The following is a 15132-nucleotide window of genomic DNA, read 5'->3' as shown; positions in this document are numbered from 1 at the left end:
AAACGGACGCCTTCTCCATTTAGCCACGATGCCCTTTGGTACACGGAGGTTGCTGCCTAGATGAAAAGGGTACACGGAGGCTGCTGCCTAGATGAAGAATATAGCTGTATCTTAATGATTGCAAAAGATACAATTTTTGACTGGTTTCTTTTACATTATTTAAAATATAATAGCTCTAAAAATGACTTTAAAGACCAAAAGACACTCATGTAAGAAAATTATGTCTAGAAGATAAATGATGTACCTCCGACCACGGCAGGAGTCGTACCTGCAATCTTCTGATTCAAGTCATAATCTTTCTGTATATAGCCACGAGACCCCATGATACATTACAATATCTGCAAATATGGAAAATTATATTTTATGAATACAGCTGTTTCTTAATGATTACAAAAGATACAGTTTTCGACTAATTTATCTGAAAAGATTTTAAAATGCAATAACTCTAAAAATGACTTTAAAAATGTTAATAGGACCAAAATATTACTTATGAAAAAAACAATGTTTAGAAGATTGAAAAGTTTACATCCGGCCTCGGCAGGAGTCGAACCTCAATTTTCTGATTTGTAGTCTATTTAGCAACGAGGCCCCATGATTCTCTGACATAGCTGCAAATATGATAAACTCTAATTTAAGTATATATATGTTTCTTAATGATTACATAGGATACAGTTTTCGACAAATTGTTTTAAAATATTTTATAATGTAAAAGCTGTAAAAATGAATTTAAGGATATTTATTGTACGAAAAATACTCATGAAAAGAAAAGTATGATTAGATCATAAAATGATGTACCTCTGACCTCGGCAGGAGTCGAACCTGCAATCTTCTGATTCGTAGTCAGACGCCTTGTCCATTTGGCCACGAGACCCCATGTTACATTGAAATAGTTATAGATATGGAAAAATTATATTTTAAGAATATAGCTGTATCTTAATGATTGCAAAAGATACAATTTTTGACAGGATTCTTTTACATTATTTAAAATGTAATAGCTCTAAAAATGACTTTAAAGATGTTAATAGGACCAAAATAGTACCTTAGAAAAAAAAACAATATTTTGAAGATGAAAAGGTTTACATCCGACTTTGGCAGGAGTCAAACCTCAATATTCTGACTAGTAGTCAGATGCCTTGTCTATTTAGCAACGAGGCCCCATGATTCTCTGACATAGCTGCAAATATGATAAATTCTAATTTAAGTATATATATTTCTTAATGATTACATAGGATACAGTTCTCGACAAATTATTCTTAATACTTTATAATGTAAAAGCACTAAAAATGAATTTAAGGATATTTATTGTACCAAAAATACTCATGAAAAGAAAAGTATGATTAGAACATAAAATGATATACCTCCGACCTTGGCTGAAGTCAAACCTGCATTCTTCTGATTCGAAGTCAGACGGTGTCTCCAGTCAGCCACGAGCCTTTTGATACACTGAGGCTGCTGCCTAGAAGAAAAATTCTGCTTTAGGATTATAGCTGTATCTTAATGATTACAAAAAAAAACAGTTGACGACTAATTCATTTTAAAACATTTTAAAATGTAATAGTTCTAAAAATGAATTTCATGACGTTTATTCGACCATAAAATACTCATAAAAAGAAAAATATGACTAGAAGATAAAAACATGAACCTCCGACCTCGGCAGGAGTCGAACCCGCAATCTTCTGATTCGAAGTCAGACGCCTTGTCCATTTGGCCACGAGACCCCATATTGCATTGAAATAGTTATAAATATGCAAAAATTATACTTTAAGAATATAGCTGTATCTTAAAAATTAGAAAAGATACAATATTTGACTGGTTTCTTTTACATTATTTAAAATGTAATAGCTCTAAAAATGACTTTAGAGATGTTTATTGGACCAAAAAACACTCATGTAAAGAAAATTATGTCTAGAAGATAAAATGAAATGCCTCCGAACTCGGCAGGAATCAAACATGCAATCTTCTGATTCAAGTCATACTCCTCCATATAGCCACGAGACCCCATGATACATTATAATAGCTGCAAATATGGAAAATTATATTTTATGAATACAGCTGTTTCTTAATGATTACAAAAGATACAGTTTTCGACTAATTTATCTGAAAAGATTTTAAAATGCAATAACTCTAAAAATGACTTTAAAAATGTTAATAGGACCAAAATATTACTTATGGAAAAAGAACAATGATTAGAAGATGAAAACGTTTTACATCCGACCTCGGCAGGAGTCGAACCTTAATTTTCTGATTTGTAGTCAGACGCCTAGTCTATTTCGCTACGAGGCCCCATGATTCTCTGACATAGCTTCAAATATGATAAATTCTAATTTAAGTATATATATGTTTCTTAATGATTACAAAGGATACAGTTTTCGACAAATTATTTTAAAATATTTTAAAATGTAAAAGCTCTAAAAATGAATTTAAGGATATTTATTGTACAAAAATACTCATGAAAAGAAAAGTATGATTAGAACATAAAAAGACGTACCTCCGACCTCGGCAGGAGGCGAACCTGCATCCTTCTTATTCAAAGTCAGACGGCGTCTCCATTCAGCCACGAGCCATTTAATACACTGAGGCTGCTGACTAGAAGAAAAATTCTGTTTTAAGAATATAGCTGAATCTTAATGATTAAAAAAAACAGTTGTCGACAAATTTATTTTAAAACATTTTAAAATGTAATAGCTCAAAATGAATTTAAAGATGTTTATTCGACCAAAAATTACTCATAAAAGGAAAATTATGACTAGAAGATGAAAACATGAACCTCCGACCTCGGCAGGAGTCGAACCTGCAATCGTCTGATTCGTAGTCAGACGCCTTGTCCATTTGGCCACGAGACCCCATGATATAATAAAATAGTTATAAAAATGGAAAAATTATACTTTAAGAATATAGCTGTATCTTAATGATTAGGAAAAATACAGTTTTCGACTAGTTTAGTTTAAATTTTTTGAAATGTAATAGCTTTAAAAATGACTGAAATGATTTTTATTGGACCAAAATGTACTCATGAAATGAAAAGCATGTTTAGAAGATGAAGAGATATACGTCCGATCTCGGCAGGAGTCGAACTTGCAATCTTTTGATTCGAAGTCAGACGCTTTCTCCATTTACCCAAGAGGCCATTTTGTAAACTCAGGCTGCTGAATAAATGAAAAGTTCTGTTTAAGAATATAGTTGTATCCGAATGTTTACAATTGACTAGGTTTTTTACTTGTTTATTTTACATTATTTAAAATGTGTTAGCTCTAGAAATGACTCGAAGGATGTTTATTGGACCTAAAAACACTCATGACAAGAAAAGTATGTATAGAAGATGAAAAGATGCTTCTCCGTCCTCGGTAGGAGTCGAACCTGTCATCTTTTGATTCGAAGTCAAACATGATCTCCATTCAGCCACGAGCCCCTTTGATACACTGAGGCTACTGCCTTGAAGAAAAATTCTGTTTTCAGAATATAGCTGTATCTTAATGATTAAAAAAAACAGTTGTCGACTAATTTCTTTTAAAACATTTTAAAATGCAATAGCTCTAAAAATGAATTTCAAGATGTTTATTCGACCGAAAAGTACTCATAAAAAGAAAAATATGACTAGAAGATAAAAACATGAACCTGCGACCTCGGCAGGAGTCGAACCTGCAATCTTCTGATTCGTAGTCAGACGTCTTGTCCATTTGGCCACGAGACCCCATGTTACATTGACATAGTCATAAATATGGAAAAATTATACTTTAAGAATATAGCAGTTTCTTAATGATTATGAAAGATACAGTTTTCGACAAATTTTTTTTAATAGATTTTAAAATTTAAAAGCTCTAAAAATGACTTTCAAGATTTTTAAAGGACCAAAAATACTCATGTAAATCAAAGTTAATTTAGAACTTAAAGAGATATTCGTCCGAGCTCGGCAGGTGATGAGCATGCAAGTTGCTGCTTCGTATTCAAAGGCCTTCTCCATTTAGCCACGAGGCCCCATACTACAAATAGGAAACCGTAATATGGAAAATTCTGGTTTTAAATATATAGCTGTTTCTTAATGACTAAAAAAATACAGTTTTTACTAGTTTATTTTACATTATTTGAAATGTAATAGCTCTAAAAATGACTTTAAAGATGTTTATTGGACCAGAAAACACTCATGAAAAAAAAAAATGTTTCAAAGATGAAAAGATGTACCTCCGACCTCGGCAGGTGTCGAATCTGCAATCTTCTGATTCGAAGTCAGACGCCTTCTCCCTTTAGCCACAAGGCCATTTGGTACACGGAGACTGCTGCCTAGATGAAAAATTCTGTTTGAAGAATATAGCTGTATCTTAACGATTGCAAAAGATACAATTTTGACTGGTTTCTTTTACATTATTTAAAATGTAATAGCTCTAAAAATGACGTTTTAATATGTTTATTGGACCAGAAACACTCTTGAAAAGAAAAGAATGTTTAGTAGATAAAATGATGTACTTCAGACCTCGGCAGGAGTCGAACCTGCAATCTTCTGATCTAAGTCTTACTCCTTCTCCATATAGCCACGAGACCCCATGATACATTACAATAGCTGCAAATATGGGAAATTATGTTTTATGAATACAGCTGTTTCTTAATGATTACAAAAGATACAGTTTCCAACTAATTTATCTGAATAGATTTTAAAATGTAATTCAGTTCTCTGATTGGTAGTCAGACGCCTTGTCTATTTGCCCACGAAGCATCGTGATTCTTTGACATAGTTGCAAATATGGTAAATTCTAATTTAAGTATATATATATATATGTTTCTTAATGATTACAAAGGATACAGTTTTCGACAAACTATTTTAAAATATTTTAAAATGTAAAAGCTCTAAAAATGACTTTCAAGACGTTTATAGGACCAAAAAATACTAATGTAAAATAAAGTTTGTTTACACGTTAAAAAGATGTATGTCCGAGCTCGGCAGGAGACGAACCTGCAATCTTCTAATTCGAAATCAGCCGCCTTCTCCATTTAGCCACGAGGCCCTTTGATTCACTGAGGCTGCTTCCTAGACGAAAAATTCTGTTTTAAGGATATAGCTATGTCTTAATGATTACAAAAGATACAGTTTTTGACTAGTTTATTTTACATTATTTAAAATGTAATAGCTTTAAAAATGATTTTAAAGATGTTTATAGGACCAAAATATAACTTATGAAAAGAAAACAATGTTTAGAAGATAAAAAGGTTTACATCCGACCTCGGCAGGTGTCGAACCTTCAAGTTTCTGATTCGTAGTCAGACGCTTGTCCACTTGGCTACGAGTTCCCATGTTTCACTGACACAGCTGCTAATATGGAAAACTGTATATTGAGTTTTTGATTGTCTCTTAATGATTACAAAAGATACAGTTTTCGACAAATTCTCCTTTTAGCCACGAGGCTCCATAAAACACTAAGGCAGCGGCAAATATGGAAAACTCTATTTTCAGAAAATAACTGTTTCTTAATGATTACGAACGATACAGTTTTTAACTAATTTATTTTACAACATGTTAAAATGTAATAGCTCTAAAAATGAATTTAAAGATGTTTATTGAACCAAAAAATACTCATGAAAAGAAAAGTATGTTTCGAACAAAAAAAGGTTTACATCCGACCTCGGCAGGAGTCCCACATGCAATTTTCTGATTCGTAGTCAGATGCCTTGTCCATTTGGTCACGAGGCCCCATGATTCCCTGAGATAGCTGCAAATATGAAAAATTCTATTTTAAGTATACATATGTTTCTTAATGATTATAAAAGATACAGTTTTCGATTAAAATCATTTTAAAATGTAAAGCTCTAAAATTGAATTGAAAGATGTTTATAGGACAAAAGAAAAAATATTTATGTTTAATAAAAGCAGAAGAGTGTTTCGGAATTTTAAAAAATTGTACATCCAACCTCGGCAGGAGTCGAATCTGCTATCTTCTGAATCGAAATCAGACTCCACAATTTTGGCTGAGTGGGCCTTCTGTAACTTTATCTATTCTGTAGCTACTATGTATTCAGTATTTCGATTAATTAAAAAGTAAAACAACTCGTCTTTTATTCTATCGATCGAACCAGAACGAGTTTTTAGTAAGGAAACATTAAATTTGGGGTGTCAAACCCATTGATTTCTAGGGTCTGGGAACTGTTGTCAAAAACATGAATGCCAAAAGGAAATTTTGGTGGAACAACTTCCACTTGAAAAATTATTTTTATTATTCACTTTCTCTTGACTAGATTAATTTATAATAATGTCTCATTAGGACGTTCAACCTGTGAAAACAACCAGACTACACCACGCAGTTTTTGATTGAAAGATATGTTTTAGCGTTTTATGAAATACACGCGCAAATCGGTACAATGACCAGTGTCTAACAAACAAGTAAACAACAAAAATGGTTTGGACAAACAACCCTTAAATGTGTCATCACACGTCAAGTATAGCAAAAAATACGAAAATCAACACTTTGAATTATGAATGACGAATGATAATAAATAAACAATACGATTTTTCTTACCGGTATGATAAAAGTTTTCTTTTCTTGCACTACTTCGGCATCTGTCTGTATACTACATAAGTGTCTGCAGCATTTTTATTGATGCAATTTTAAAATCGAGTTTAGAATAATAGTTTTTTTAAAGAAATTGCGTGATCCGATATTCGGATTATACATAATACGGTCAAACTTTCACTAATATAGTAAAAGTTAAATAAACATAAAGTATTCTTTATAATCTTAAATAAAAGCTGGTTGAAAATCCGGAGGGGAGAAAACGTTTATAAGTCATGATGAGCCTGTCGCTTTCCGCTGATATTTTCAACCAAAATGTGCCATATAAGATATGGCGGCATCCATGTTTTTGACAACCTGTTGCGCTTAATAATTTATAATAATTATGGCATATTCCTATCAAATTGTTCTCATTTTGAGAAATATTAACTAAAAATATCGTATCGCGGCTTAATAAATTGACTTGTATGATATCGCATGTGTTATATATCTATTCAAGCGGAAAGAAACACGAGCTCTACTCGTAACTTATACTAATGAATGATCTTACTCTTCACAAACTTCATAAAAGACTAATAACTTAAAGTCAAGATACTAGTAAAATGCCGGCTCACAGGTGATAACGTATATCACAATTATATTTCGTTCCAGTGTGCGGTACAAGCAACCTATGTACTTAGTCGTTAGTACTATGTAGTGTCTGGTATTTAGTCCAATTCGGTATTATTTCCATTTCTTTTACATTGCTTGGTTCACACATACAGACATACAGTACTCTGTTGGTGAATTTAATCAAACGCAGAAAGCAAATGAATTTATTTCGCTTTTGAATTTTGTATGAAATACAAATATTAGTTGAATTTTCAATTTTAAATTGAGTGAAATATGATGTGTCAAACTGTAAACGAGAAAGAGAACATACTTGCGATCTCTTGCAATGTACAAAGCGTGTATTTTCAAACATTGTTTGCAATAAACACAAACTCGTTGGATTTATAGACTTTTCAAGATGTGATTAGGAAAAGGAAAATTAATCAACACGGCCCGTTGGCTAAATATAAAAGTGTCTAATGTCTTTATATATATAATAATATCAAGTACTTCGATAGTACAATACAAGTGTCTATCTATGAAATCTAATCCATGTCATAAACCTGTTGATTTATCAGTTGTATGAACGGCATCTCAGACTCTTTAGAAAACTTTTTTGAAAAACAGTATTAGAAAAAAATGTTTTTCGGTTAAAAAAAAACTTTTAAAAGTCGCAAGAAATCTAAATGACATCACTTTTCACTGCGAGTCTCGTCAGCCCAGTCACGTGACATTCAAGCTAAGCTACAGCCTCGAAAAAAGCAGAAAGAGTTAAACAATACTAAAAAAAATTTTCAAATCCTGAACAAGTTTGACGTAAATAATATTAAATACGAAATCTTATTTGAACTATATTCATTAAATCTACTTCATTTACTAGACATGCACTTGACAGGCTACCCACATGTACGCATTCGTACCTATTTTTGTTCAATGTTTCAGAAGAAACTTTTTTGGAATAGAAAATTATTAAACTTTTGCTATTTTGAATCTTTGAAAATAACTTCAAATATTTTTATAAAATAAAATGATTAATTTCAAAATAAATCAGTTGTTTGATTTTTTTTCACAAAATAAAACGATCGATTTTGACACCACTCGATCCTGCTGCATTTCTTTTATTCGTATGGTCAGACGCATTATCCACTTGACTATTTTTACATTAACAACGACTAAAGGAGAAAAGCCATATTATTTCCTTAATACATATGTTCCTTTCATTTTACAAAAAAATGATTTTTTCGGTTCGGTTTGTTATATCCCAAACGCCACTTTACAGCTTAACTGATCTTTATAATTACATTAAAGAAGTTTTTGACTTGCCAACTTTAGGACGCCAACCATTGATGAAACGCAGCAACTTGTTACAATGAAACGTGTTTACATTCAAACTCTCAAGACATTCTTTATCTATAGTCATTAACATTGATCCATCAATCAGTTCGTTCTCAAAAGTTTCAACGTTTCTCTTCATTCCCAGGTACATTAGTAGTTGACTAACGTCTTCTATACTTAGACGGGACAAATCTTGAGGATATCGGGATAACGCATGGTATATTGCTTCTTTATTATGTTCAGTGTGCGTAGTTGATGGTATATTCGGGGGTAAATGGTGTGCTTCTATATTGTCTGCTAATGACAGCTGTTGATGAAGCATATTCTCGGTGGCAACACTACCGCTACTTTCTTCGAATAAAGCGTCTGACTTCTCTGGTCTTGTTGACTTTTCAATTTTGTTTGGTGTTTTATTGATTCCAATCGCTCTTAGTTTACTTTCCAATTTCTCCTTTTTGCTTTTCAAGGATACCTTTGGTGGTGTCTTAAAAATGAAAAACGCAAATATGAGTTGATTTTGCTGTTCAAGCAAATCATATGTTATTATGGCAAATCATATAATACTAATTTAATTTTATGTTGAAGTAATGTGCATCATGCATGGTAAAAGTCGTGTGAAATGTAAAATATCGTACACGATCATCGTGTCATCATTTGGATACTATGTCATACAAGATTTATTTTTTGCTTGTGTTACCTTGGTGATCACATCTTCAATGCATTCGTAATGATCTTCTGAAGAATATTTTGTTTTTGTTTCTTCGCCTTGTTTTACTTTTCTAGGGTTTATGGAATCTCCACCGTCTGGCTAATTATTTAAACACATGCGAGAGTGTTGAAACTGTTAAAACATGAAATTAAAATTTGACACTTTTACACAAACTCATAGATTGTAGAACTGTGAGTTGAAATGGGACAACATTTATTAATTGGAAGAAAATTAAGTATTGCAAGATGGTGAAGAAAAAAGTAGCCCCCAATTTAAGAACAACGTAATAAATTTGTAGCTTGTCGTTAAGATCTTCGATATATGTTCAACAATGAAGGCTCCCTGTTAAAAAAAAAGTGAAACAAAAATGCCGGGAAGATGGAACTTTGATAATTAGGAGGGAGCTAACTTTCTTATGTGCGTATTTTGCCTGAATGATTATTTTCTTTTGAAATCAATTGTTTTCTGATCACGATTATATGAATATTTGTCGCCATTATAAAGAAATTAACGACGTTTTGGGTTCCCTATGAAAATGGGAACGTGTGCAATCGTCATCTACAATTTCAAACACACACTTGAAAAAAAATATTTTAGAAAAAGGAAGGCTTATTGTTGATATTATGATATTTTTGTTATGCAAGGTTATCCATAACAAATAAACTGAGGAAATAGGTTATCTAAGCAAAATACATTTGTTCGTATGCACGTAACGTTCTACTGTAAGTCAAACTAAAGTTGAAAAAATGTTTTTTGTTTTTTCTTCGCAGTCCCTTAGATTTCATGAATGTTTTAATTGTAACAAGAACTCACGTAAAGTTGCATACATAATTCATCTTGTATCGAGATGGCTCTAATATAAAGACTGGTTTGTTTCTTATTTTAGCAAAAATATTTTGTTTTTTTCCAAAAGTTGTAAGCAGACTAAAACCAATCAATTTTTTTCAGATAGATGTATTGTTGTCTTTAAACAAACTTGTATTTTTTGTAGGGGCTACATTTTTGTCGAGCCCCTTTAGATACGATGATTTAGAACCCAATATCTTTGCTATCCAACTATCATGTGAAGGTGAGGAAAGGATGCCATTTTGAAAGGTGGCAAAAAGCAAAACTCGAAACAGACAATAAGTTTGAATAAAGGTAAAACCAATCCTATCAACTATTTTATAAATAAAACATGGCCTGTCAACAGCAGCTATTAGTCGTAAATATCATCAGTTTAGCCACTTTTTAAGATGGCGGCTTACGGCATTCGTAACTATGGAACTTGGGTGGAGTCAGATATTTAGCAGATTGGGATCTAGCCTTCTAGTTTATTGTATGATATGGCATGCATACTAATATGGCAACTAGACTTTTTTCATGTTTTAAATCTATCGTGCGATTTGTATCCACTTGAACTTTAATATTTTCTGCGATGAACTGACATGACGATTGCATTTAAAACTGTGAATGCATTGCCTCAAGCTTTATTGTGACACACAAATTATTTCTTGGTAATATACCTTGGAAAAGAGAGGTTCATAACTTTTCTCGATCTTTTCCGAATATGTGGGATTTAATGAAGTGTAATTGCTTTCATCAAACACATCACCCGAGGAGCAAACAAATCCTTCGACGTTATGTTTTGAATGATCTGATTTTTCTGCCTTTGGTGGCATGTTTTGATCATCCGTTGCCTTGCTGGAAGAAATTCGGCCCTTTATTTTTTTTCTTGTTTTCTTCAGTGGCGCTTGTGGTGGTGTCTTAGTATAGAATAAAAACATCATATGAGTGTAAGAAAAATAAGTTGCGTGGAACGAAAAACTACTCAGCGTTACTTTCCGAGTATTTTAGTAGAATAAAATAAAGAAACAATTGCGTTAATTTTTTGAAGTTTGTCGCACTGAGGTGTAGTATTTTATATCAGGTTGCAAATGCTTGAAAAGAAGATAAAATTAATTTTGTATTATTACATAATTTCCTGAAGAAACCAGTAAACTAGTTTAGCTAGAGATAAGTTACATTAAACGTGGTTATGTTATTCAGCATTATATCATAGTTGTAGGAAGAAAAGCATTACAATTTGTAACATCATGCAATTTCCACCATATTTAGTCTAAGCTTATTCTGATACTTAACATTCTTTCTGGGAAAAACAAAAGAATCAACTTTTCCAGTATATTTAATTTAATTTGTTGCTTGCACTTAAAAATGTTTTTGTAATAGTATCAAACTTAAGACTAGTTCTCGTATATTTTAGTCAGTTGAGTCGTTTGACTCTCCTATAGGTCTGTCGTATACTACTTTACATTCCAGTTATCTTTGAAAGCAGAAGAAATCAACAACTAACTCCCCTGTTGCCTTGCGTTGTACCGTGTTTTAGAGAATGCTCTGTTTATTCATAGGTTTCATACATATTCATGTGTATACCAGTATCAAATTCAAAAGGTCGTCACACAATAACATTTTTGGTTTACTAGAAACGTTGCCTAAAATTCAAAATATGTTTTTTGCGTTTATATAGCATAGAGCAAAATGCCCTTTTTGTTTTACAAAAAAACTAAAAATAGCAATGACCTTGAACCAAATCTACTTGATATTCGACTCAGCTAAAATTCCATAGTTACAAGTGAAGCAAGGCACCATCCTGAAAGGTTGCAAAACTGGACCTTAACTGGTGATATTTACGACTAATATTTGCTGTTCCTGAGTTGGTATACTGTTGCAAAGTTGACAGTCAAGGTTCGATTCCATAAATTTGTGATAGGAGTGGTTTTTTAAGCTTTCGTTCAACTTATTGTTCATTTTAAGTTTTGCTTTTTGCCACCTTTCACTATTGCGCCTTACCTCACCTTAACACGTAGTTAGACATCTAAGGGAATGGGTTCAAAACTATTGAAAACTAGCAGTTGGAAATGATATCATTACCACCTCGTCCAAAGTTGTCAAACTTTGAGTTTGAATTTTCGGAGCGTCATCAGTCGTCATTGTTTTCATTTTTTGTTCCAAATGATAACGTGCTTGATCGGCGACTTCCAGTGATGCTTTCCTGACAGAAAAAGCATTGTTCCTGTCATGCATCTGTTTCTTAACCGCTTGCACATGTTCATAGACATCCAGGTTTTCAAATGCATCGAGGTCAGTGTTGTTGAGTTCTTTGTCTAAAGTTTTAACTACCGTTGCGTAATTCTCGTCACCTTTGAGAAATCCTTCGGCCACTGTAACTTTGATATCAAGTTTTGCAGGAACGTTCAGGCAAACCTAAGAAGAGCAATGCATATTTATAAAAGCAGAGGTATGAAGAGCTGCTTGTACAAGTATAATTGTTATACAAGTAAACATACATATAGGAAATCTTGTATAGAAAATCTTTGAAACATTCAATATGATGATATAACAATTGATGCATAATTTTAAGTTTTTTGAAGATAAACAAGTGGAGGCGTACAAAACGCTGATGTTTTACAATCATTTCACGGAAATTTTTAATAAGCTACTGAAAAAGCATCTTTAAAAAAGAGTGAGTGTATGAAACGCTTATCTTGATGCACGAATTAAAAAAGCTACCAACTATTTTTTCAAAAAATGGGAAGTGAACGTTACAATCTTACGCCATGTATCACAGCTTGGTCATACCCTGAAATCAATTTAAATGATCAAAAAATATAGAGCAAACAAACTGACTAAAAGTATGCTATATCAAATAAAACATTGCTATGTTTAGGTAACGAGTTGGGCTCTCAATCAACGTGATCTCTAATATCAAATATCCTATATTTATATCAATATATTTATGTAAGTAATACTCAAGTTAGTAATTTGAATTTAAAATTACAATTAATATTGCTTGGACTAAGGAAATTTAAAAGTTAAAAATAAGGTCTGTATAGGTTTAATAACTAAATAGTTTCATTGATTTCACCTTTTCTTTGACGTTTGAGCAAACCATGGTGACAATTACTTCACTTTCATTGACTTCATTGATGGCCGTTATTTCACCCAGCCTGCACAAATTAATCATGGAATGTCCCGAATCATTTGAACGTCTTTCAAATTTGTTTCTTTTATTTATGAATCTTATCTTAGCTGGAAAGCCATACTTTACTTTAATCTCTGCCAATGTGTAGTGGTTTGGGTCCAGTAAAGGGACAAACGTCGATGCGTCGTTTGATGATATATACGTGTCATGATCAAATGAAAGGTTTCTACATTGAATACCTGCGAAGTTGCGTTCAATTTTCTTGATTTCAAGAATGTCGTTGGTTTTGAAAGAATTTCTAGGATCCTTGCTCCCATTGACGATGGCTTCCAAAACTCGCACGTACTTAATACGCCGACGTGTTTTGGTCAACTGCTTCGCGGTTATATTCATATCATTGCTATCCAGTGGTAATACCTCTGCCAAAAGCTCGCAGTTTGCAGGCAAGAGAAACTTTTTTCTGTCTTCACCTTGACAAACAAACTTATGAGTAACCCAGAGTTGATGTAGGGTTAAAATTTGATGGCTGCTGAAAGTCATTTGTTCATCGTTGTCGCAGAATCCTTCCTTTACTAAAACCACTTGAGGAAGTTTGAATTTCTTTAGAAATTTGTCGAGTTTATAAGCTTGGTCACTCCACATGAGTGTTTGCGCCAACTTATACTCCAACGATTCAGACATGTTAAATGTTGGATAAATAAAGTTTTTAGGTAAAGAATGCTTCTATATTTTATCAATACTGCTATAATGCAAAGCTTGTGTTACTGTTCGGGTTTCAGTTTTTGTGTCAAGGGCTCAGCAAGTTTTTGTGGTTTGCCCTTGCGCATGCTCAGCTAAGCTTCATATTATTCTACCCCGTTTTACATCCTTGACTGTATGTAATATTTAATGTAGTTTAGCAATTTCTTGGATTACAAATTGGGAATCAAAATTGTAGTATCATAATCTAGTACGCTCAAACCCATGTTTAGTGGAAGTGATTCAAAAAGCACAGTATAAAAGACTCAATAGAAATAGTTACAAAACACTTAAAAATTATAATTAATAGACGAGTCTACAATTTTCATCTCTATTTGACTAAACAGTATGCACAAACCACATTTTTGAAATCTTCAACATTTTTTAAGTTTAATATGATATTAAACATAAAATTCAATTTGAACTATGTTCGTCAGTTTTACTTCATTTTGTAGCCACATCTTTTGCCAGGCTAGGCCAGACAACTTGATGTTGCGTAGCCAATATCGAAAGTTGAAACACGCGGAATTTATTTGAATGCTGTCAAAAAAGCTTTGCAAATATGTACTTAAGGTTGTCACAAAAAAACCAAGATCAGTAGTTCTTATGCATGCATTATTGAAATGAACATAACTGAAACACTACCAACATCCAAAAGTTGTCACCAATTTACTAGTCCCAACCTTTCCACGTACGGCCGAAACTGAAAGTTCATTTACGACGATAAGTTGGAATGCAGGATTTGACCACCTGTGATGAGTTCTGCACAATGAAGAATGAAACGTATCAAGTTATTGTGTAATGAAAGCACTGATTTTTAGAACTTGCGTGCTTCAAAAACTTCAAAATATCTTATAAAATAAACACAATGAAACGCGTGCGCTGATTATTCAAGAGCTGTGTTTGGATTAGCCTGTGCTAAACACATCTGAGTTCAACCAATCAAATCAATCAAAACAATCAATCAGCCAAGAGAATTTGCAAATCGATCCTAAATATATTTTAGAGGAAAAATTAAAATGTTCGTCTGCATTATGGTTAATTTAAAAGTAATAAAAGATGGAGATGTTTGTGAGAACTCTCGAGCATTTGCAACCCTCGACACTCGGTCTCGGGCTTGCACTGATCTGGTCTCGAGTTCTCCCAAATTCTCCTCGGTTTGCATAAGCCTGTGAAAATACAGTAAACATCTTTTATTTCTTAAATGAATGCGAGAGTCACGTGTTTTTAAAAGTGATGAAGCATGCATGCTCTAAAAATTCTCTTTCTGTTACACAGGAAGAAAATACATGGATCAAAAT

The 15132-nt window shown here is 32.8% G+C and overlaps 1 protein-coding gene and 4 non-coding genes across 6 annotated transcripts; all 5 read right to left on the bottom strand.

Moving 5' to 3' along the window:
- Positions 1-798: 798 nt before the first annotated feature.
- Positions 799-871, bottom strand: Trnar-acg. Its single transcript has one exon. It is a non-coding gene; the product is annotated as a tRNA-Arg (tRNA).
- Positions 872-1645: 774 nt separating this feature from the next.
- On the bottom strand, positions 1646-1718 carry Trnar-ucg. Its single transcript has one exon. It is a non-coding gene; the product is annotated as a tRNA-Arg (tRNA).
- Positions 1719-2770: 1052 nt separating this feature from the next.
- Positions 2771-2843, bottom strand: Trnar-acg. The gene has a single exon. It is a non-coding gene; the product is annotated as a tRNA-Arg (tRNA).
- Positions 2844-3618: 775 nt separating this feature from the next.
- Trnar-acg lies at positions 3619-3691 on the bottom strand. The gene has a single exon. It is a non-coding gene; the product is annotated as a tRNA-Arg (tRNA).
- Positions 3692-7890: 4199 nt separating this feature from the next.
- Positions 7891-14638, bottom strand: LOC124455756. Of its 2 annotated transcripts, none has more exons than XM_047006383.1 (5): positions 13037-14638; positions 12043-12375; positions 10638-10877; positions 9121-9231; positions 7891-8907 (listed from the first exon to the last, which is right to left on the bottom strand). In XM_047006383.1, the coding sequence occupies exons 1-5, from the start codon at positions 13772-13774 to the stop codon at positions 8386-8388; spliced, it is 1944 nt and encodes a 647-aa protein (XP_046862339.1). In that variant the 5' UTR covers positions 13775-14638; the 3' UTR covers positions 7891-8385. The 2 variants fall into 2 exon arrangements, with proteins under 2 accessions (XP_046862339.1, XP_046862341.1); XM_047006385.1 differs by having other exon boundaries at positions 12046-12375.
- Positions 14639-15132: the final 494 nt, after the last annotated feature.

The sequence above is a fragment of the Xenia sp. Carnegie-2017 genome, unplaced genomic scaffold, assembly GCF_021976095.1.
Source record: "Xenia sp. Carnegie-2017 unplaced genomic scaffold, XeniaSp_v1 HiC_scaffold_4, whole genome shotgun sequence".
Classification (NCBI taxonomy): domain Eukaryota; kingdom Metazoa; phylum Cnidaria; class Anthozoa; order Malacalcyonacea; family Xeniidae; genus Xenia; species Xenia sp. Carnegie-2017.
Note: the sequence above shows the minus strand (reverse complement) of the source record. Positions and strands in the feature narration are given on the sequence as shown.